The sequence below is a fragment of the Oncorhynchus kisutch genome, linkage group LG14 (genome assembly GCF_002021735.2).
Source record: "Oncorhynchus kisutch isolate 150728-3 linkage group LG14, Okis_V2, whole genome shotgun sequence".
Lineage (NCBI taxonomy): Eukaryota > Metazoa > Chordata > Actinopteri > Salmoniformes > Salmonidae > Oncorhynchus > Oncorhynchus kisutch.
The window spans coordinates 74,378,058-74,403,151 of NC_034187.2; the positions used below are offsets into that span (position 1 = coordinate 74,378,058).

At 43.4% G+C, this 25,094-nt stretch overlaps 2 protein-coding genes across 3 annotated transcripts in view; both read left to right on the forward strand.

Moving 5' to 3' along the window:
- Positions 1-13,552, forward strand: LOC109903352 (deleted in azoospermia-like). 2 transcript variants are annotated; one of them, XM_020499992.2, is made up of 10 exons: positions 1-913; positions 1,727-1,849; positions 1,926-2,017; positions 2,115-2,166; positions 2,271-2,337; positions 2,678-2,817; positions 3,116-3,196; positions 3,535-3,585; positions 11,012-11,079; positions 11,694-13,552. In XM_020499992.2, the coding sequence occupies exons 1-9, from the start codon at positions 911-913 to the stop codon at positions 11,045-11,047; spliced, it is 645 nt and encodes a 214-aa protein (XP_020355581.1). In that variant the 5' UTR covers positions 1-910; the 3' UTR covers positions 11,048-11,079; positions 11,694-13,552. The 2 variants fall into 2 exon arrangements, 1 of the variants encoding a protein (XP_020355581.1); XR_004202901.1 differs by having other exon boundaries at positions 4-913; positions 10,977-11,079.
- Positions 13,553-14,177: 625 nt separating this feature from the next.
- LOC109904384 (raftlin) overlaps positions 14,178-25,094 on the forward strand; it is a 50,061-nt gene continuing 39,144 nt past the window's right edge. Inside the window, exon 1 of the mRNA XM_031788954.1 lies at positions 14,178-14,504. The gene's annotated coding sequence lies outside the window, so the exon portion shown is untranslated. The remainder of the gene's footprint in view (positions 14,505-25,094) is intronic.

A 25,094-nucleotide genomic window follows, 5' to 3' on the forward strand; every position in this document is an offset into this window, starting at 1 on the left:
AAATCATGTGGTAGCTCGATTGATCAGGACCTGACTCTGATGAGCTAAATGTCATCAAAGGAATGGATTACTGTACTTAATGCCACATTGTGGTTAATTAGTTATTTGTTGCAATGGAGCTGCTGCTGAATGTCAACACAGGCGCCATTTGTGAACAATCCTATACTTTCACACACTTGAAACAGCTAACGTTAGCTACATTCTTGCTCTTTGTGAAACCTTTTGTTACAACCCTGGGTTTATAAGCGCGGATATCGACTCTGCCGCTTGAGCATGATTTTGCAGCACAGTCGATAGCCCGCTGGACGTCGGGCTAGAACGTCGAGGGTTCAAGACCTGCTCCCTGCTGTTTCATTACACTGGTGTCAGAAGTGATCGGACTGTGCGTGTGCTTGACCGGTGAGCGCGTTCCTATAAAACGTTGAGTCTCAGACTAGAATTGATGCGCTATTTGAAAGGCGGGAGTAGCGTAACGACTCTGGGTTTATAAGCGCGGATATAGACTCTGTTTCTGGAGGATACTTTCGTGGCACAGTCGACAGCGCGTTGGACTTCGGGATAGTGGGTTGAGGGTTCGAGATCTGCTACATTTTATTTGCGGAGGGAGATGAAATCTAGACGCTTGATATCAGATGTCATTATTTAAAGAATACACCCCAAAATAGTGTTAACCTTTTTTTCCCGACAAAGTTTTACTCGTGTAACGAAATTACGCGTAAAAAACAACAGAATAAAAACACACAAAAGCAACCAATGTACTTTTTGGAACATCCCAATTAGGTTCAGCAAATGTAAGCTTGCGCGTGGCGCATCGCTTTTGACGATCGGTTCAACGTTTTTTCGTGCACTTCAAGCTGGGAAAGTTTGCGCGGCAGTGTGTTTAATTTATTCTGTTTTAACGGTTTTAGAAATGGTGAGTAGCTAGCTACATCCTTGTTTTGAGAATGACCCAAACATATGTATACTTTTTAAGTAAGGAATAAGAGGAAAAAAATCACTGTCCAATTTCTCAGGAGTGAGTTAGCTAAAGTCAACAAGCTATATATCTAATTTCTAGGTTAGCTAGCAAGTTAAATATACTTAACATTAAAGTAGTGTATCGTCTGTTCTCATGCTTGATAAATTCAGTTCATAACATTATAGCTAGGTCGTTTAGTTAACTAGTTAATCATTTTCCCTCCAATAAACGACCACGTTTCTAGTTAATAACATAACGTACCTAGCTAGCTAAAGTTAGTTGCTCCTCTGTGTCTTTGTTACGCTAGCAAGCTAGGGCCCGGCCATCCAAGATAGGCAATCGTTCATTACCTGGCTGGCTAACTAGCTAGCTAGTTTTGTCACATATGAATAATACAATTTTTGTATAGTTAACTTTAGCTAATCAAGTTTTTCTATAGGTAAGTTAGTTAGGAACTAACTAGCCGGGAAAGGTTGGACAATGACAATACCCTGATGGCTGAAATAGAAGTGGATTGCCCTCTGAGAGTTCCCCTTGCCTTCTTGACGTTCTAATCCTGGATAGAATGGTTGAGCACATGGTATAACTAATTCCTTTCACCTGTGACTGAGCTAGCTAGCTGGATCAATAGATTCTCCATCTGATGATGAGGCTTACTCTGAGATGGCTACAATCTTTCTGCCCACTTGAGCATGTTGTGATTGGACTTTGTAGAAAAGTGAAAGGCAACTGGTATGACCAATGTCTAGCTACTTTAATTTCTTCCAGGATATCCAGAAACAGAGCAACGGATGTCAGACTTCCGCAAGTTTGAAGCTGTCAAATGGTTATATTTTACCTGAAGGTAAAATGACTCCAAACACACTTTTTGTTGGAGGAATCGACATGAAGGTGAGTAGCTCAAATAATTTCCAAATGGATTGGGATACATCGTCATTATCTAACGTGCTCATATTGTCCTTTCCAGGTGGATGAGAACGAAATCCGTGACTTCTTTGCGAGATTTGGTGCCGTGAAGGAAGTGAAAATCATCACTTACCGTGGAGGTATCTGCAAAGGGTAAGTCCCAAATTAGTAGGCTCCACCTTTATTCAAGAAAAGTGCATCCCCGTAAACATTGTCTTATGGAACAATGTCACTCTTTGACTTTGTGTAGTTATGGATTTGTTTACTTCAATGAAGACGTTGACATCCAAACCATCATTGAAGTAAGGGTAATTTATTTAACATGGTCACATTCAAGTCTTTCAAACTTTGCCTTCACTCTACTCACAAGCTAATGTGTTTCGTCTTCACCATGTTTACTCTGTAGCAACAGATCAGTTTTAAAGGGAGGAAACTCAAGCTGGGTCCAGCAATCATGAAGGAAAGGAGCTCACGTGAGTGTGTTGCTTGTGTGCATTTGGTCCATTGATATGTTGTAGTCTCAACATTTTCTTATGTCTTTGGCTCCTTGCCTTTGGTAAATCCATTGCCACAACAGAAGTCTGGGTTGTGGCTAAACGTGATTTACGTCGACCACATTGCAGACATTGCATTGCATCAACCAATGGTTGCATGCCAGATCGACTGCAGTCGGCCGTCAAATTGCTATATCAAATTATTAGTGGTTAGTTGAAATGTCAAACACCCATCTAGGCATTGTGAGACCTGGCATGTCTTTAATTATAGTCAGCCTAGAATGAGGACGAAGGTTTGTTCATTTGTTTACCCGCCCAGGTTCCATGCCGTCTCACCTGGTTGATCAGGCCCCCTGGATAACCCCCTCCCAGTACATCTACTGCACCTGCTGCTCTCCTATGGGCGGGGGCATGGCTCAGCCTTCACCTGTACTCAATGGCGGCAATCCCTACTTCCAGGTAAGGCCCTGTCATTACCCCAAAGCCACTGAGTGTGTCTTAAATGTCACCCTATTCCATGTGAAGTGCACTACTTTTGACCAGGGCGCCATTTGGGACGCAAGCACTGTGTTGCAAGATGGGCTTGAATCAGTTCACACTTTAGGACTAATAGTGGTCCCAAAAGTGCACCAACCCCAACCTGCCCGCCCAGCACACCAGGACCATGTTCAGCAGGCAAACATTGTGGCACGTTGCAGATAGAACTTTGCGTACATCTACCTTTGACACTGCGGTTTTCTCCTTCCTCTCTTCTCAGCCTTACTCGTACAACGGCTTTCCAGGAGTCATGATTCCACAGATCCCCATGCGCTACTCGCAAACCAATTACACGTACCAGGTAAACAAACAAACACACTCATGCAGGCAGATAACCTTTTTTTGCGGGGGATAACGTATTCATTGAATAAATGTATTGTTCCCTGGAGAACAATACATGTTCTCTTAGTGGCGATTGGTATGAAAACATGCACTACAACATGACACATTCCTCATCAACACTAATCCAAACTAATATACATGCGTGACATGCTAGAGACCACACACATACATCTGCTTTAATACTGTACCATAGCATGATAAACACACTCGTTCCTCTCCCCATATAACTTATTAAGGAAAAGGATGCATTTTAGACATGTATGTATTGACCTTTTGACTCCTGCTCTCCTCTCCCAGTACGCCTCACCACACTGGACTGGAGAGCAGAGGACACGGCTCATCAACCAGGTGACACTTCCTCTGAATGACTACGTTTTGCAAACTGCTAAGATGCATCCCCAATATTTTATTTTAACTGATTGGAAAAGCTATGTAGATGTGATGTTTTTACCATCTATCTTTATCAGGGATGGGCAACTTTGATGGGGGTGGGGCCACAAAAAATCTAAACTCATCATGAGTTCCATACCCATACATGCCAGGGCTCGTCAGCGTTCCGGGGCAAGTATAAAAAAAAAAATATAATAAAAAAATGTTGGACAACCAGAATATAGATTTAAGTTGTCTGACTGAATGGGCAAGTTAAAAAAATCACAATATGAAACAATTACTCCAATCAGAATTGGCAGTGGCAGCACACAGCAGGGCAGTAAATTGGCCATATTCCCATTTGCTATAGCCCATTTCAATAAATATTTTATATTTACACAAAGCAAGAGAACAATGTAGATAGATCTAGCTAAATCTATATTTTTCTCTCTCGAATGATAAGGGCCAATAGCCAAAGTCTGTTTTTATAGGGGACACTCCGATGTCTTATCGTTATAGAAGCCCAAATGGTCTATTTTCTGTCCATTTGATATGAATCTGACTTGGCCTATTAACCCTTTAGATCCCAATAGAATTTTAGGCCGCTGCTGTAGAATACTCAGAATTTCAAACAAACATACCTTGTGCAAAAACAAAGAACAAATAACAATTAACCTGTTTTTTTAAAGAGCACAACCTATTCTTTAATGACACCACATTCATGTCAGTAAGAATAACTCATTTTGTCGTTCATTGTGTAAAGACCCTCACTATAAAAAAACAACAGATTAACACTCATGCATTATCATGCTGAAACATGAGGTGATGGCGAGGGATAAATGGCACAACAATGGATCTTAGGATCTCATCACGATGTCTGCAATTGTGTCTGTTGTCCGTAGCTTATGCCTGCCCATACTATAACCCCACCGCCACCATGGGGCACTCTGTTCACAACCTCAGCAAAACTCTCACCCACACAACGCCATACACGTTGTCTGCCATCTGGCCGGAACGGTTGAAACCGGGATTCATCCATGAAGAGCACACTTCTCTAGCAGGCCAGTGGCCATCGAAGGTGAGCATTTGCCCACTGAAGTCGGTTATGACACTGAACTGCAGTCAGGTCAAGATCCTGGTGAGGATGAGGAGCACTTGGATGAGCTTCCCTGAGACTGTTTCTGACAGTGCAAACCCACAGTTTCATCAGCTGTCCGGTTGGCTGGTCTCAGATGATCCCGTAGGTGAAGAAGCTGGATGTGGAGGTCCTGGGATGGTGTGGTTACACGTGATCCGCGGTAGAGAAATTAAGATGAAATTATTTGGCAACAGGTCTGGTGGACATTCCTGCAGTCAGCATGCCAATTGCACGCTCCTTCAAAGCTTGAGACATCTGTGTCATTGTGACAAAACTGCACATTTTAGAGTGGCCTTTTATTGTCCCCAGCACAAGGTGCACCTGTAACTATCATCCTGTTTAATCAGCTTCTTGATATGCGACACCTGTCAGGTGGATGGATTATCTTGGCAAAGTAAAAATGCTCACTAACAGGGATGTAAACAAATTTGTGCACAACATTTGAGAGAATCTATATCTATATACAGCTAAACACTGCAACTATTTCCATGAGTCAGAGAGCAACCATTGGAGCTCCTGCTCCACGCTTATGTGCTCGCCTGTACTTGCTGTACCAACCAAGTGATCATGACAGGATTTGCTACTCCCCAAGTTTTACAGCATCAAACATCAACAACACCAAACGTATATCTGCTGTTGACTTGTTTCACTCACCTCGACATCATCGCTTTCAAAGTGCAAGTACGTGTCCGAAATCCTTATTACAAACCAACATGGATACAGCCTCTTCCACAGTGAATAGTCATCGTTGCTTCGGCACCATCATTTGGTAAATACATTTATTTTTGTATATTTTTTCTAAAGTCAAATGACAGCATACCCTGTTTCTGGTTGATGACAACAGCCATGCGAATATGACAACAGTTTGTTAGCAAGTTAATTTTGCGATAGACAGATATTATTGTTAGAAAAACAAGGCCATTCGCGGCCGCTATAGCAATTTAAAGAAAGGCTGTTGACCACCACTATTGGTTCTAAAGGGTTTTAAGCCACTTTTAGTTTAATGCATGCTAGATTTCATGATCAAACATTGAACTCCGTTAGATGTCTCAAAGTTTTAAGTTGCTTTTGAATAACCCCACATGGGAGGCCTAAGGTAAAAATGAGAGCGAGAGAGAAGAAACAATAGCAAGATATAAAAATCGAATGAGAAATTTGAACAAACCTTACAGTTGAGCAAAGCGTTAGACAGTAATGATGCATGCATCTGGCAGAAAAAAAATCTGTCCTTATCATAGTGAGCCAAACAACCAAAAGCCTTGTCCTACTAATTGAAATATCATAAAAACTTTAAGACGAAATAAAGTTACGACAAGTTTTTTCCAAACTATTCTAATAAAATTGCAGCTTTTAAATGGGAATAATTATGAACATCGGAGTCTATTGTGGTGGAATTATTGTAATCAAAAGGAGAGACTTTTATATTTCCTCAAAATAATGAAACTTCATTATTTAATTAGTGCCGTAATGGAGCTGGTCAGTAATCACCCCTGGTTTGAGCCACAGCATTTTATAGCAAAGTACATCCTCCTTCAGTCTATATGACAAACAACAGATGTTTGGAATGTGTCACAAGGTTAAGATTTGTGTGAAAGATACTTATAATTCACAGCAGACAGTATCTCATTGTGTAGAGACCAGGGTCTGGGTCTGGGGTCATCTCTCCCTGGTACCCTATAAGAACAGAAACATTAACTCATGCTCTGGAATGTGGTTTTACCCAAAGACATTGTAAATATTCTAGAGGCCCATCCTCAGTAGAACACACACAGATGAGTGTTCTAACAACCCCTTATTCTGTTGCATAAAACAACCATTTGATGCAATAACAGCATTATAACATAGTCTTGTAATTTCCACCGTAATATGCTATTCTCATTCACAGATTTATTTAGAATGACAAATATATTTGAATGACAAATGAAATTGAGAAAAAATACCAAGATGGAAAAATCTAATGAGTGAAAAGAGAACTATGACTACAGCTGAGGAAAGCTTATGAAAGAGATGCGTAGTTGGCTTAGGCCTATTTACATGTTATCCTAGCAGTGTGCAACCTACCTACAACGCATATAGCAGCCTAGGCCTAAATAAGAGAGGAGGATGAAGGGGGGAAATGTGAATGAGTTTATACTTATCCAGTTCTGAGGACCGCAGAGTTGCACTGCAGCAAGGCTCATTGACTGTCACTTTCTCCATCTGCATGCTTTGGAGCACACAGACACACAGAGAGCCAGATAGGCCTAGGCTACTACACATCTCGCTGGTACCACGGAAAGCCAGATGGGCTACTACACATCTCGTTGGAACCACGGAAAGCCAGATGGGCTACTACACATCTCGCTGGTACCACGGAAAGCCAGATGGGCTACGACACATCTCGTTAGGACCACGGAAAGCCAGATGGGCTACTACACATCTCGTTGGGACCACGGAAAGCCAGATGGGCTACTACACATCTCGTTGGGACCATGGAAAGCCAGATGGGCTACTACACATCTCGTTGGGACCACGGAAAGCCAGATGGGCTACGACACATCTCGTTAGGACCACGGAAAGCCAGATGGGCTACTACACATCTCGCTGGTACCACGGAAAGCCAGATGGGCTACTACACATCTCGCTGGTACCACGGAAAGCCAGATGGGCTACTACACATCTCGTTGGGACCACGGAAAGCCAGATGGGCTACTACACATCTCGCTGGTACCATGGAAAGCCAGATGGGCTACTACACATCTCGCTGGTACCACGGAAAGCCAGAGTGGAATAGGCTATTCAAAAATATTTGGCTCCTCTAAATATATTTGATCAATGTCATGATTCCTCTCGTCCCTCCTGGAACATGCCAGCTAAATGTAGCAGTCCTTTTTATTTATTTAGTTTTTTTGTACATTATTTTGGATGGCCGTAAAGGGGTGATAACATTGTCTATGGCAGGGGTGTCAAACTCATTCCATGGAGGGCCTAGTGTTAGCTTTTCCTTTCAATTAAGCCCAAGATGACCAGGTGAAGGGAGTTCCTTACTAATCAGTGACCTTAATTCATCAATTAAGTAAAAGGGAGGAGTGGAAAACCTGTGGACACCCTCTGTGAAACGAGTTTGACACGTGGTCTATGGGCAAGCACAGAAAATGATTTCAGATCCCTCCTATGTACTTCACTCATTTTCAAGTTCACCCTTTTGGCATATGGTGTTAATGGACCTTTTTTGTTTGTTTGTTGACACAAGTGACTTCAGCTTTATAACAAGTTTTAAAAAGTTGCTAAAAAAGTAAATGTCAGACCCGGCCCTAGCCTTTTGTGTGTTGTTGGAGGGGCTTTTTACTGTTCATTTACTGCAATTCTACACATTTTGACATGGGTGGAGAGAAATGTTAGCATAATTAAAAAATAAATGGAATTATAAAACATTTTTGAAACACTTTTCAACTGATGACCGAAGTCAGCCCGCAGGTGCCCGGCCCACCACAAGGAGTTGCTAGAGTTTGATGAGCCAAGTAGAGCCCCACTGGCCAAACCCTCCCCTAACCAGGGTGACGCTGGACCAATTGTGTGCCGCCCTATGGGACTCCGAGTCACGGCCAGTTGTGTCACAGCCTGGGATCGAACCCCAAGCTGTAGTGACGCCGCAACACTGTGATGCAGCGCCTTAGACTGCTGCGCCACTCAGGAGACCTATGTTTGCCGTTTTTAATATGATATCTGAATGAGAGTGACAAACAAATTGTGGTGGGGTCCCCCATTCAGTAATTCGACAGCTGTTTAGACTAACTTCTAAAAAATGTTAGCTGACATGGGATAATTTACAAATCAAGAGAACAACAGCTGGCGCACAATCGCCCCCCAAAATAATTACACCACTATTTTAACTCTCAACAGTAAGTTAAGACCCCGACAGTGTTCAGCACGGACCATCAGTTGCCTTGCCTGGAAACCTGGCATTGAATTTTACGTTGGGCAGAAATTTCCGTTTCGTATCACGACTTCTACAAGCCAGAATGTTGAATAAAATTATATTTTTTATGTACTTTACCGATTGTCTGCGGTTGGTCCATTTGGCAGTAGGAATGTGAGAATACAATGCATTCAGAAAGTATTCAGACCCCTTGACCTTTTCCACATTTTGTTACGTAACAGCCTTATTCTAAAATAGATTCAATTCTTTTTTTTTCTCAATCTACACACAATGCCCCATAATGGCAAAGCAAAAACATGTGTTTAGAAATTCTTGCAAATGTATTACATTTCAAAAACTGAAATATAACATTTACAAAAGTATTCAGAGCCTTTACTCAGTACTTTGTTGAAGCACCTTTGGCAGTGATTACAGCCTCGAGTCTTCTTGGGCATGACACTACAAGCTTGGCACACCTGTATTTGGGGACTTTCTCCCATTCTTCTCTGCAGATCCTCTCAAGCTCTGTCAGGTTGGATGGGGAGCGTCACTGTACAGCTATTTTCAGGGATCTCCAGAGATGTTCGATTGGTTTCAAATCCAGGCTGAGGCTGGACCAGTCAAGGACATTCAGAGACTTGTCCCGAAGCCACTCCTGCATTGTCATGGCTGTGTGCTTAGGATCGTTGTAACCTTCGCCCCAGTTCTGATGTCCTGAGCACTCTGGAGAAGGTTTTCATCAAGGATCTCTGTACTTTTCTCCGTTCATCTTTGCCTCGATCCTGACTAGTCTCCCAGTCCCTACCACTGAAAACATCCCCACAGCATGATGATGCCACCACCATGCTTCAACGTAGGGATGGTGCCAGGTTTCCTCCAGAATTGACACTTGGCATTCAGGCCAGAAAGTTCCATCTTGGTTACTTCAGATCAGAGAACCAAATGGGCTGTCGTGCCTTTTACTAAGGAGTGGCTTCCGTCTGGCCTCTCTACCATAAAGGCCTGATTGGTGGAGTGCTGCAGAGATGGTTGTCCTTCTGGAAGGTTCTTCCATCTCCACAGTGCAACTCTGGAGTTCTGTCAGAGTGACCATCGGGGTCACCTCCCTAACCAAGGCCTTTCTCCCCCGATTGCTCAGTTTGGCTGGGCGGTCAGCTTTAGGAAGAATCTAGGTGGTTCCAAACTTCATCCATTTAAGAATGATAGAGGCCAGTCCACTGTTCTTAGGGATCTTCATTGCTGCAGAAATGTTTTGGTATCCTTTCCCAGGTCTGTGCCTCGACACAATCCTGTCTCGGAGCTCAACGCACAATTCCTTCGATCTCATGGCATGGTTTTTACTCTGACATGCACTGTCAGCTGTGGAACCTTCTATAGACAGGTATGTGCCTTTCCAAATCATGTTCAATCAATTGAATTTACCACTGGTGGACTCAAGTTGTAGAAACATCTCAAGGATGATCAATGGAAACAGGATGCACCTGAGCTCCATTTCGAGTCTCAAAGCAAAGAGTCTGAATACTTATGTGAATAAGGTATCTGTTTTTTATTTTTCAAACATTCTAAACCTGTTTTCGCTTTGTCATTATGGGTTATTGTGTGTAGATTGGTGAGGGGGAAACATGTATTTAATCCATTTTAGAATAAGGCTGTAACGTAACAAAATGTGGAAAAGGGGAAGGGGTCTGAATAGTTTATGAATGCACTGTATATCCATAGGAAAGTCTAATTATATCAACTTTTCAAAGCGCTGGTAGTGCGTTCAGATTTATCAACTGAAGCAAGTGCACAAGTTTTTTTTAAATACATGCACGAGACTCATGCATACTTGCAGAGCTCGTGTCCGTGTTTACATGGTTCTGCGCATGCTTCAGCTGATCAAAATCTGCACTACCAGTGCTTTGAAACGTTGATGTAATAATTATACTTTCCTGTGCCTATATTGTCTCACATTCCTACTGCCAAATGGACAAACCACACGGACAACCGGTAAAGTTTTATTCAACATTCTGACTTGTAGAAGTTGTGAAAAATGCCCTGACTCAAATGCTCATTTCAGCCCGACGTATAATTCAATTCAACGTGAAGTTTCCAGGCAACCAGTTGCCCATCCCTGATGTGTATTCTGTCATCTAATCGAGTAATGACTACTAGGTGGCAATGTTGGGAAAAGCCTATATTGTCATGTTGGTGTGAGTGCTTTAAGCGGATATAATATCAACCATCTGCCTGCCAGTGCAGTAATTCATGTGTTGGCTAAGGATGACTGATTTTCTGCCAAGGGTGTGTTTGCTGTAGTAGTTCCTGTGTTAAGGTTCACTGTGGTTGTTTCAGACTGCTCATTATGTGATGTGATGCCCCGTTTCCAGAACTTTGTGGACTGCGGAGTCCAGACTCTGCTGTAGTCCACAGCCCACTGACCCTCCTGCTGTACCAGGTGAACGAACACACACACACACTCAGACCCTCCTGATTTCTGTCTCTTTTTGTTCTGCTAATCTTTCTATTCATCTTCCCCCTCCCTCCTGTATCTCATCTGCCATTTCTATCAAGTCTTTCTCCATATCTTCATTGTTCTTACAATTCATCTCAATTGTTCTCCCTCCATTCTTCAGTCATTTCTAAGTAATTAGTGATTGTGGAGCAAGTGTTCAAAGTGCTGATTCGAATGCTCAATTAGTGAATTATCTCTAGTTTGTCTGTATTGTCAGGGATGATGGCAGAATATGTCCATCTTGAGGAACATACTCTATTCTCTTTCCTCTAGTTGTCAGACTATGTGGACAGTCTCAATTTGTCTTGTGATTCCTCGCATCCTATCTCCTTGCCTCCTTCTCAATCAAATTGGAGGAGATGGACCAAGGTCCTGCCCCTCAGGTCTTATTTTCCAATGCAATTTGAGGACAAGGTAACCCAATGGGTTTTGAGAAGGAGGCGCGGAAAGGACGCAAGGAATAAAATAAATGCAATGAATATTCTCCCATTGGGGAAAAAGCTCTAGAATCCTAGCTGATAGTTGACTGAATGCTTGTTATTCCTCACCACCACAAGGGGGCGACGTCTCCATGCAGACTGGAGCACACGGTGACATCCTGGCCTTTAGAGAGCTAGCAGCAATAGACTTTAAAAATAATCACTTTCAGGATGCTTTCTCTCTACGACATCTCTACGACCCGACCACGGCGGCTCGACACTTGCACCTGGTCACTGTGACCGTGTTTGGCTTGGCTAGGACCATGGTCCTGGCGTTTGGACCGCTTTCAACCCATCTCAAACACTAACGCAGGGAAGAGAGGGAGTGATTTTGGAGCTTCAGCTTGTTTACAGCACAGAGCAACGCCTTTTTTACATTTATGTTATTTTTTGGGGGGGGTGGGGGTTGGTTTTGATAACCCCCAAAAAGAAAATACTTTTAAGCTCATCTGCATATTTATATTTTATGTTTGACTATGTTGAAAGTTTTTGAATGTCAGTTTGTTTGGGTGTAAAGCTTTTTGCTGGGCTTCTGTACATAGATTTGTAACAACAAATTAGCCTTTTAAAGTAGTGTGTTGATTTAGACTTTTTCTATTATTAATTCAAGTTTCCATCCCCATCTTCCTCTGATTTAAGAAACTAATGCATCAAATTATTGTGGGCAGAATTGGGCACAACACTGGCACATTATTTTTCAGGCACTCCTGTTGCCTTAGTGCTCTTTTTATATAATTTCTTGACAGGTTCTTGTCTTACGCTACTTAAATCACCTTTTTATTTCGATTTACTTCAGTGAATTAGAAGTGCCTGCCTGCTTTTTTTTGTTGAGGGGTTAATTGAATTGATGTTAGTGTATTTACAATTGGGATGCACTGATATCATCTCGAGTGTTGCTGTTTACAAAGTTATGAATCCTTTTATTGTGGCCAATGTTTCTTAGGTTGCGTACCAAATGGCACCCTTGTCCTTATTTAGTGCACTACTTTTGACTAGAACCCTGAGCAACAGTAGTGAACTATAGGGAATAAGCCTTTGAGTGTTGCCGTTTCTTAAGTTATGGATCCTGTGGCCAATGTTTCTTAGACGGTTCCAGCTCTTGCAGTACGTCGCCAAGAGGAAAATCATTGAGTCAATTTCACCTGACGGTGTTGATAAACTACTTTTATAATGCAGCCCAGCAGCCTGGGTCGGGAAACCTGTTTTAATTCACTCTGAAATGAAGGACATAACTAACAGCAATGCGTTCCATCACTAATGGTTGAAGTTCTCTTAAAGTTGACTTTATATATATTTGTTGTTGTTGCACTGATTGATTTGTTGACCAAGTGTGTTTTGTAAGAATGTTTTGTTTTCTTTTGTTGTTTTTTTTAGAGGTGGTGTGATTTGATGTGTTTATGACGTATTAATACCATATTTTCAGTTTGATTATCACTTTTCAGACCGACGGATTAACTGGTTGCATTTAAATTTGATAAACACATTTTGCATTTCAAGATATTTATTTATTTGATACATCAGTTGAGAGACATTTGTTGACTCCCTGTCTTTGTCTTCTAAGCCAGTGTTTCCCAAATACATTTGTATTTTTTGAAAGATAAGCTTGAAATTGGAATTGTCAAAGAATTGACTCAACCACAAACACACATCCAAGTTTAGCTTTGTTATAATGAACCAGACAATCTATAGTTATTTCTGGTTGTTTGTGAAAGTTAGCTGGCTAACTCATTGATCCTGCTTTGTATTATAACCCTTGGAGTTTCTTCCCAGAAGATTGTTTCTGAAAAATGTATCTGTTTACTGTTGCATAGATGCTCTGTCTTCACTGGACTGGTTGACATCTGAAGTTGGTCAACACCCAGAGTGTGATCCAAAGAGCAGACATGCCTAACGATTCTACTACAGTCAATTAAAGTATGAAGCTGGCCCTAACTTAAGTCAGCTTTGTTTTATTTGTTAGGATTTGGTGAAGGTACGCACACAATTTGACCCAGGGTGGTTATTTTGCAACGGAAAACAATTTATTATTGGACAAATTCAGATTAGTTCCTCTGATTCGGGCATACACCCCAGAAGTGGCTGCTGGTTGGTCAGAGCAGACTTTCTGTCATGGCAACATAACTGACCATAATGTTCTGTCACAGACCATTTTGTTCTCACAAACAGCAGTATGATGGTGTGACTGCCCCCCGACAGACAGACTGCTCTGAATTATGGAGCAGTCTGGATAGCCCTTGTGAAAAATGAATTTACAGTGTTGACCGCTGTCTAACATGAATCCCAGACACCCTGGACACACCAGGCCACACACTCACATACACACACGTTGAACCCCTTACCATAAAAACACTTTTGTCCATGACTAACTGAACCCAGACAACACACACAATCTCAATTTCCCTACAAATGGACATAAAGCATTTGCTGTAGCATGCTCTTATGGTAGCTCTGTGGCATCCTCTTCACATACACTCATAATCTTCCCTCCTTGTATGTTAAATCAGCCTTCTGCGACTGTTCAATAAGCAGAGGGAAATGGAAAGGCAGACTTCCTCTCGCACACAGAGGGAGGGAGCAGGAGGAGAGAACTCCTCACACACTGTTATCACGCGTCGGGCTGCCGGAGAGATACAGTACCGTACAGTTGTCAGAGGGAGGATTCGGGCTTTCCCGTTACCGGAGCAGCATGACCTTAACGGCTGTTTGTGGCTCGTCAACCGTGGTGATCACGCAGAGGACGGGATTGACAGACAGGCGCTCAGGGTGAAGACACTTACCACAGAAAGTTCGGGTTTGTGTGTCGGTGACCGTGTAAAAAAAACATGAGCACATCGCTTACGCATGCGTCCTGACTTGTCGAGAGACTTCTCTTACGGGTGATTCCAAACGGTAGGCTACCTTTTGTTTGTCTACTCTAAAAACAAATGAAATATGTTTATGAATTGAGATATGGAAATGTAGGTCAGAGTTCACGGGTGTTATGTCCCTAGATGAAACCAAGTATTCTCATAATGTGTTATGTTATAGTGGCAACATCTCTCGGGCCTCAAATACAAAACATAAATCTTGTGAGATGTTTTATGAGACGTGTGTAGGCTCAACTGTGCAGCGTTAACTTTTGACGGCGGGGGAAGTAACCGGATGGATCCCTTAAACACGGGCTCGTTTGATGGGCACAGCACAAGTTCGGGTCACAACGGTTAACAACCCACCAATTCTCTCCAATAGTCTGTACTTACGTTCTGCCAAAAACCTGTTGCCTAAAACGAGTCTTGTCTCCTGTGTTATGTTGATTGTGATGCCTGTGCCAGATACTATGTGCGGTGTTTATTCCAAGCAGAGGCTAAAGCCCAGATATTCGTGACAGAGTAAATTTTGTCAAGCGCAGCTGGAGAGATGGAGTGAGCGTGGAGAGAGTGATTCCGTGCGTAAGCGACCTGTCATGTATAATTTCCAGTTTGCTAAACTGCCATCGTTATAATGCGCACCAAGCAGTTCGCCACGTGCGGTGAGCGTGCAGGAGCAAAAAGGCAAACCCACAGGCGCACTCCATGTGTCGTGCAAACTCGTGCAATTTACCGTTGGCGTTTTCTTAAAGGCCAAATGCAGCCGTTTTTATCTCAATATCAAATGGTTTCTGAGCAACAATTAATGTGATGATTTTCAATCAAAATGGTCAACCAGAAATAAAATTTGCTTCTTAGCAAATAGCAATATCTCAAGCAAGAATTTTGCTAGGACTGTCTGGCAGTGGTCTGAGTAAGGAGGGGAAAACAGAAAACTCGCTGTTTTTGGCTGAGGTTTGGAACTCTCTTATTTGTCTATTAACTAATTTACCGCCAGGTGATGGCACCTGGCTTTTCAAACAGCTCTTACACTAAAATGGCATTATCATAATTTTCAGAATGTCACACTATTATTCCAACCTCATAGTGTGGAAATATATATAAAATACAGCTAAATAACGTTTGATTGCAATGGGCCTTTTTAAGGTTTTTAAATCACAAATGAAACGTTTCTAAAAATTCATAGGACTTGGTGTTACACAATACTTCTGGTCCAATTCATGGAAAGTAGGCTAGGCTACACATTGAAATGAATTGGATGACACTGTTTGCAGGCAATTCATGAATGTCAAAGAAGGTTTTTCCTCTTAAGTGCAAAATCGTATTCATTATATAGCCTACACCCGTTTAGGTACATTTTATTTCTTCAGGGATCATGCCTCCCTCTGAGCGATTTGACACTTTCCTACGCGCTCTCTCTCTCTCGTTCCCTCTCTCTTTTCATCCTCTCCCTTGCATCTTCTTCTATATTTAGTGTGTCTTCTCATCTGCGTGCCTATCCCGCACTCGCTCTCAGCGGTAGATGAATGGCGCTTCTCCGCACCCTTGCGTTTCCCAGAAGATTGCCGAGAGAGGAGCATTGGCACAGCACAGACGGATTATCCTCGTGTGTAATCCGTGTTTGGTTGCGCTGTCATTTAAAAATACTCTGTTAGGAGAGCAGCTCTAATGAGATGCCCCCCTACCTTCGTCTCTTTATCTGTTCTCTCTTTCCTCATTCCTTTGCTGGTCATTTAATGCTAGTTTAGTGTTTGTCTGTCTGCCTGCCTGTGTGTATGCGTGTGCGTGCACTGGTGTATTTAGTGATTTGGAGACCCCAGGCAGAGGCCAGTACTATAAATGTTTTTATAATAAATATGTAATTTAACTGTAAAAATGTAATACAGTGGCAGGTAGCCAGCAGTTCCAGTAAGAACGTTGGGCCAGTAACCGAAAGGTTGCTGGTTTGAATCCCTGAGTAAGAGAGTGAAATTACTAGAATTGTCAGCGATTAGGTGAATGGATAAACAGAGTCAGGCGCAGGACACAGGTATGAGTAATAATCTGAATTTACTCCAAATGTAAGCAATGTTCGAAGAAGGAAAAATACAAATATCCAGAGCACAAAGAACGAACCCACATGACAATGACAATCACTCACAAAACAGAAAGGGAAGCCAGAGGGTTAAATAAGGAACATTGATTATGGAATGGAAACCAGGTGTGTATAATGAAGACAAAATGAAACATGGATCCGTGGTGACTAGAAAGCCGGTGACCGCCGAACGCCGCCCGAACAAGGAGAGGGACCAACTTCGGCGGAAGTCGTGACAAGAATGTAAAAATGTATTACCTTCTTAATGTGCCATGAACACAACCATTCATGTTTTCATCTGATTGTCAAACAAATAACTTCAAAAAGTAGGTTACCTTTGTGGGTTCATCCCAAAATAAATAATTCCAGCATCCGAAACCATTTTACAGGAGAGAAAGCATCCGAGCGAGCGAAACAACGCCCCTCTGTTTTACTATATGTAGCCCGTGTAACTGATGCTGTCTGGCTAAAAATAGTATGACATGGGCCTTGACGAAAATGGCAGTATTATCAGCAGTACAGTACCTGTCTTTTTATGAAAGAAATGCATTAATTTAGGTTATTTTTGTATTTTATTTTCTCTGCTCTGAACACGCCTCATTGCTGCAGCTTAATTTCAATGAAAGTCACGTTTTCAATCATATCAAGGGAAACAAAGCACGAACTCTGTCGGGGTAGAGTGGAGCATGGGGGGTCCTCAAACTGTGAAATTATATTTAAATTATATATGCCCAGCTCTTGAGGCCCCTTGATGATGTGAGGCCTGAGGCAATTGCCTCGTCTGCCTAATGGTAAGTCTGCCACTGTGTGTTCTGTGTGTGCTCTCTCCTTGAAATGATGACACTTCAACAAAAAGACCCCAGCGCAAAGCTCCTAAAACCCCAGTCCTCTTGCCGTTCCTAAGGTCTCTTTTTACTGGTGGTTTAGATGCCTCACCCCTCAACCTTGTGATAGGAGGAGGATGATGATGATGATGCTAAAGGGTAAATTATCTCCACAGGTAGCGCTGAGCAGTTATTAGGGACCACAGTGCATCATCATCATAAAAGCCCAACTCTTCAAACCACACACAGGTAGAGCAGGAAGAACCAGGTAAAAGCTTGGAACAGAACAGTAGAACCAGGTAAAAGCTTGAACATTAGAACCAGGTAAATGTTTGGAACAGAACAGTAGAATCAGGTAAATGTTTGGAACAGAACAGTAGAACCAGTTAAAAGATGATAGATGTTCTTTACCATTCGGCCATCAGTTTTGCCCTCAATGCTCCTTATAGGACACATCACTGCACTCTATACTCCTCTGTAAACGTGTCATATGTGTATACTTGCGACCCACTGGTTGAGGCTTATTTATGAAACCCTCTTAGGCCTCACTCCCCCTTATCTGAGCTACCTACTGCAGCCCTCATCCTCCACATACAACACCCGTTCTGCCAGTCACATTCTGTTAAAGGTCCCCAAAGCACACACATCCCTGGGTCGCTCCTCTTTTCAGTTCGCTGCAGCTAGCGACTGGAACAAGCTGCATAAAACACTCAAACTGGACAGTTTTATATCCATCTCTTCATTCAAAGATTCAATCATGGACACTCTTACTGAGAGTTGTGGCTGCTTCGCGTGATTTATTGTTGTCTCTACCTTCTTGCCCTTTGTGGTGTTGTCTGTGCCCAATGTTTATACCATGTTTTGTGGCACTACCATGCTGTGTTGTCATGTGTTGCTGCCATGCTATGTTGTTGTCTTAGGTCTTTCTTTATGTAGTGTTGTGGTGTCTCTCTTGTTGTGATGTGTGTTCTGTCGTATATTTTTAATCTCAGCCTCAGTCCCCGAAGGAGAGCTTTTGCCTTTTTGGTAGGCCAACATTGTAAATAAGAATTTGTTCTTAACGGACTTGCCTAGATAAATAAAAGCTTGGGACAGGACAGTAGATCCAGTTAAAAGCTTGGAACAGGACAGTAGATCCAGTTAAAAGCTTGGAACAGGACAGTAGAACCAGTTAAAAGCTTCAACAGTAGAACCAGTTAAAGGCCCAGTGCAGTCATAAAACATTTTTATATATATTTCCACACTGAGTTTGGAATAATATTGTGAAAATTAAGATAATGTAATTTTAGTGTAAGAGCTGTTTGAAAAGTTTACAAGAGTTTTGGCCTGCCTGGTGACATCACCATGCGGTATAAGTTAATAGACCAATAACAAAGTTTCAAACCTCTCTGCCAATAATAGCTTGTTTTTAGGTCACACATCCAATTAGGCCCCTCACTCAGACCACTCACAGGCAGTCTTAGCAAAATTGTTGCTTGAGAAATTGCTGTTTGCTAAAAAGCTATTTTTTTGTACAATTTGTTTGTGAAAAAAAGAACAACAGTAAGGTACTTAATTGATTTGATATTGAGATAACAATGACTGCACTGAGCCTTTTAAAAGCTTCAACAGTAGAACCAATTAGAAGCGTGTCTCCTCCTGCCTTACTTTAACCTTCATGTTCTCCCTGTGTGCTAGCTAGCATACAAACAGTGTGTTTACAGGCCTAGGGCACAGAGGACAGTGTGGTTGTAGTTTATCTGTGTCTTCTAATAACGGAAGCAGTCTCTTACAGGATTGGTGGAGAATGTGGTTGGACTACTTTATGGGAAAAGCACCTTCTGCTGTTAGAGCAATAGGAGATGTGAACCGAAGGGAGGGAGTGGGGGAGGGAGGGAGTGGGTGAGTAACGGAGGAAGGAAGGGAATGTCTAAATTGATGAGAGAGGGCTACTGTATGAGAGACACATGGACAGAGGGGAAATGTAAGGAGAGAAACATGGTAAGGAGTGAGGAGGGGGAATGTAGGGACGGAGGGAATAGATGGTGGATGGAGGGAATAGATGGTGGATGGAGGGAATAGATGGTGGATGGAGGGAATAGATGGTGGACGGAGGGAATAGATGGTGGATGGAGGGAATAGATGGTGGACGGAGGGAATAGATGGTGGATGGAGGGAATAGATGGTGGATGGAGGGAATAGATGGTGGACGGAGGGAATAGATGGTGGATGGAGGGAATAGATGGTGGATGGAGGGAATAGATTGTGGATGGAGGGAATAGATGGTGGATGGAGGGAATAGATTGTGGATGGAGGGAATAGATGGTGGATGGAGGGAATAGATTGTGGATGGAGGGAATAGATGGTAGATGGAGGGAGTAGATGGTGGACGGAGGGAATAGATGGTGGATGGAGGGAATAGATGGTGGATGGAGGGAATAGATTGTGGATGGAGGGAATAGATGGTGGATGGAGGGAATAGATTGTGGATGGAGGGAATAGATTGTGGATGGAGGGAATAGATGGTGGATGGAGGGAATAGATTGTGGATGGAGGGAATAGATGGTAGATGGAGGGAGTAGATGGTGAATGTAGGGATAGAAGGAATAGATGGTGAATGTAGGGACAGAGGATGGAGGGAATAGATGGTGAATGTAGGGACAGGATGGAGGGAATAGATGGTGAATGTAGGGACAGGGGATGGAGGGAATAGATGGTGAATGTAGGGACAGGGGATGGAGGGAATAGATGGTGAATGTAGGGACAGGGGATGGAGGGAATAGATGGTGAATGTAGGGACAGGATGGAGGGAATAGATGGTGAATGTAGGGACAGGGGATGGAGGGAATAGATGGTGAATGTAGGGACAGGATTGAGGGAATAGATGGTGAATGTAGGGACAGGGGGTGGAGGGAATAGATGGTGAATGTAGGGACAGGATGGAGGGAATAGATGGTGAATGTAGGGACAGGGGGTGGAGGGAATAGATGGTGAATGTAGGGACAGGGGATGGAGGGAATAGATGGTGAATGTAGGGACAGGGGATGGAGGGAATAGATGGTGAATGTAGGGACAAGGGATGGAGGGAATAGATGGTGAATGTAGGGACAGGGGGTGGAGGGAATAGATGGTGAATGTAGGGACAGGGGGTGGAGGGAATAGATGGTGAATGTAGGGACAGGGGATGGAGGGAATAGATGGTGAATGTAGGGACAGGGGGTGGAGGGAATAGATGGTGAATGTAAGAGGGAGGGAGATGGAAGTGATGGAGACAGACGAGAGGATGGAGAGAGGTGAGCGAAGGACAGGATGGAGGGAAGACAGGCAGGGAATGAATGACAGCCAGTGCCTGTTCTGTGAAGGAGCCAGTTCCCATGGCAATACTTTGTCTCTGTGCGATGATGCTCGTCGACTGGAGAGTCTGGTGGAGGCTAGGGCTGTCTGGAGGTTTCTCTCCCCTCCTCTCACTCTCTCCCTGCTATACTCACTCTCTTGTTTTTCTCTCTCACTCCGGTGAGAGACATTGAGAGGGGGGAAGATGGAGTGAGAGAGAAGCAAGAGAGTATCTCTCACTCCATCTTCCCTCTCTCTCAATCCCTCTCTCAATCTCGCTCTCTCTCTGTGTGTGAGAGAATTTGCTCTCGTACTCATTATAGAAGATAACAGCCTGAAGATGAGTTTCCTCTTGAAGTTATTGAAAATGAAGGCATGTTCTCCATGAATTTACCTGGATGAGTAAGGAGAGAAAACAATCTAGGGGAAGATGAATTATGTGATTGCATCTAAAATGTTGTTGATTCATAGCTGTAAAGGCCCAGCGCAGTACTTCCCTCGCTGCAGATATTTATTTAACCTTTATTTAACCAGGAAGTGCTGATTTGAAATCTTTTTCAAGAGCGTCCTGGCCAAGATAGGAAGCACAAAGTCATTACACAATTCCAGACAGTTAACATGAACAACTACAGGTAATCTAGTAAAAAAAAACATTTAATTCACAGGAGTACAAAACAATCATAAAACAGCGAATTAAAAACATTGGAAAGTCAAGGAATCCGCCTCAAAATCCTTCATCAATGATTTAAAAAACACCAATCGGGACAAGTTCTTCCAGTTTAAAAGTATTTTGTAAGTCGTTCCAAGCCGATGGCGCAGAGTACATAAAAGCCCTTTTACCAAATTCAGTTCGAACAGTTAGCAAATACAGGACTAGTAGAGAAAATATATGTTTTATTCTAATTTCTCAGGGGTTGCTGCAGCACCCCTACTTCCCGTGGCTATCTGTTCATTATACTTTTTTAACTTTTAGGCAAGCATGTTACTCTCTGCTGCACAAACACACTTCATCACCAGCAGTGAGAGGCTATACACTGGGGCAAAAAAGTATTTAGTCAGCCACCAATTGTACAAGTTCTCCCACTTAAAAAGATGAGAGGCCTCCATGCAGATCTCCTCTAGAGCAGTGATGTTTTGGGGCTGTTGCTGGGCAACACGGACTTTCAACTCCCTCCAAAGATTTTCTACGGGGTTGAGATCTGGAGACTGGCTAGGCCACACCAGGACCTTGAAATGCTTCTTACGAAGCCACTCCTTCGTTGCCCAGGCGGTGTGTTTGGGATCATTGTCATGCTGAAAGACCCAGCCACGTTTCATCTTCAATGCCCTTGCTGATGGAAGGAGGTTTTCACTCAAAATCTCACGATACATGGCCCCATTCATTCTTTCCTTTACATGGATCAGTCGTCCTGGTCCCTTTGCAGAAAAACAGCCCCAAAGCCTGATGTTTCCACCCCCATGCTTCACAGTAGGTATGGTGTTCTTTGGATGCAACTCAGCATTCTTTGTCCACGACGAGTTGAGTTTTTACCAAAAAGTTATATTTTGGTTTCATCTGACCATATGACATTCTCCCAATCTTCTTCTGGATCATCCAAATGCTCTCTAGCAAACTTCAGATGGGCCTGGACATGTACTGGCTTAAACAGGGGGACACGTCTGGCACTGCAGGATTTGAGTCCCTGGCGGCGTAGTGTGTTACTGATGGTAGGCTTTGTTATTTTGGTTCCAGCTCTCTGCAGGTCATTCACTAGGTCCCCCCGTGTGGTTCTGGGATTTTTGCTCACCGTTCTTGTGATCATTTTGACCCCACGGGGTGAGATCTTGCGTGGAGCCCCAGATCGAGGGAGATTATCAGTGGTCTTGTATGTCTTCCATTTCCTAATAGTTTCTCCCACAGATGATTTCTTCAAACCAAGCTGCTTACCTATTGCAGATTCAGTCTTCCCAGCCTGGTGCAGGTCTACAATTTTGTTTCTGGTGTCCTTTGACAGCTCTTTGGTCTTGGCCATAGTGGAGTTTGGAGTGTGACTGTTTGAGGTTGTGGACAGGTGTCTTTTATACTGATAACAAGTTCAAACAGGTGCCATTAATTCAGGTAACGAGTGGAGGACAGAGGAGCCTCTTAAATAAGAAGTTACAGGTCTGTGAGAGCCAGAAATTTTGCTTGTTCGAAGGTGATCAAATACTTATTTTCCACCATAATTTGCAAATAAATTCATTAAAAATCCTACAATGTGATTTTTCTGGATTTTTTTTCTCATTTTGTCTGTCATAGTTGAAGTGTACCTATGATGAAAATTACAGGCCTCATCTTTTTAAGTGGGAGAACTTGCACAATTGGTGGCTGACTAAATACTTTTATGCCCCACTGTATGTTGTAAATCTGTGACTCTATGCAGTCTGTTTTGCTGTTAGTTCAGTTAATGTCTGTGTCTGAGCTGCTGTGAGCCTAAAGGGACTTGGTGGACACTCTGCTCACACACACACCCTGCCTGGCTGAGGTTGGTCCACATTCTCCTCATTCACACACACACACACACACACACACCTGTCCGTATTGGCTCAGCGTGACTTTAACCCCACACACACACACACACACACACTGTCGTCTCTGTGCGGCTCTAATCAGCCATGTCTGGCGGGGATATTAACGTAACCGCAGAGACGGTCTGAGCGTAGCGACGCTGTCACAACGGATTAGCCTGACAACGCTCCGCTCCACCCAACTGACTTCTGGAGCCTCCGTTCCTCTCTTCTTCTTCTCCTCCTCTCTTCTTCTCTCATGTTTTCTCGCTCATATCCCCTGTCCTCTCGAAATCCTCATCTACTCCGCTCCTCTCTACTCCTCCTCCGTTCCTCTCCTCTGCCTTTCCCCTTCTTTCTCTGCTTTCCTCTTTTCCCTAACTGTCACCCCTAGTTCCCTAACTGTCACCCCTAGTTCCCTAACTGTCACCCCTAGTTCCCTAACTGTCACCCCTAGTTCCCTAACTGTCACCCCTAGTTCCTATTCGTTAGAGTGTTGGGCCAGTAACCGAAAGGTTGCTGGATTGAATCCCCGAGCAGACAAGGTAAAAATCTGTCGTTCTGCCTCAGAGCAAGGCAGTTAACCCCAGTTAACCCACTGTTCCCGTGCGCCGAAGACGTGATTATTACGCACTTCTCAGGCATAGAGAGACTTCTAGGAGTAGTGGGTGTGGAGTCAGGCATAGAGAGACTTCTAGGAGTAGTGGGTGTGGAGTCAGGCATAGAGAGACTTCTAGGAGTAGTGGGTGTGGAGTCAGGCATAGAGAGACTTCTAGGAGTAGTGGGTGTGGAGTCAGGCATAGAGAGACTTCTAGGAGTAGTGGGTGTGGAGTCAGGCATAGAGAGACTTCTAGGAGTAGTGGGTGTGGAGTCAGGCATAGAGAGACTTCTAGGAGTAGTGGGTGTGGAGTCAGGCGTAGAGTGCAGAGGGTAAAGGACAAAGTGTTTATTCCGGAACAGAAAACGGTCACGCCAAAACACCAGGCGCATACAAATGACCGGCCCAAAAACAGGACCCAAACAGACCAGAGACAACAAGAAACTCGCACAACCACAAAAATGAACAGAGAAACAAGCCCGCACAAAAGCAGGCGGGCATAACCGGCTTAAATAGCCCTAACCAAAACCTAGAAACAGGTGAACCAACAAGACAAAACTAACAGAAAAGGAAAAGGGGATCGGTGGCAGCTAGTAGACCGGTGACGACGAACGCCGAGCGCCGCCCGAACAGGAAGAGGAGCCACCTTCGGTGGGAGTCGTGACAGTGATGTGGGTTATGGCAGCCCCTCGCACCTCTCTGATTCAGAGGGGTTAAATGCAGAAGACACATTTCAGTTGAATGCATTCAGTTGTACAACTGAATAGGTATACCCCTTTCCCTTAACTGTCATTCCTAGTTCCTTAACTGTCATTCCTAGTTCCTTAACTGTCATTCCTAGTTCCTTAACTGTCATTCCTAGTTCCTTAACTGTCATTACTAGTTCCTTAACTGTCATCCTTAGTTCTGTTTGCTTCTTTTCTCCTCTATGGTTCTATACTGTGCTCTACACGTTTACCCTTTATCAGTATGTCTTCTCCTTAGCTTCCCTCCTCTCCTCCTCCTCTCCTTTCCTTCTCTCGTCTCCTCCAGTCCTAATGTCGTCATGGTCAACAGGGCAAGAAATCAGTCTCTCATTTCTGCTTTAACTCATTCTGATCAAACATGTCGCTCCCAATCGCCCAGATTTGATTACCAGGATGGCCGTATCCGAGGCGACCAGGCATGTAATGGTTGACACATTCATATTCCTGTATTATTGGTGTGTGTCTGTGTTTGTGCCTGTGTGTGTGCATGGTTGTGTGTGTGTGTGTTGTGACACATTACACCCCATGGTTGTGTCTCACGGCAGGCAGAGGG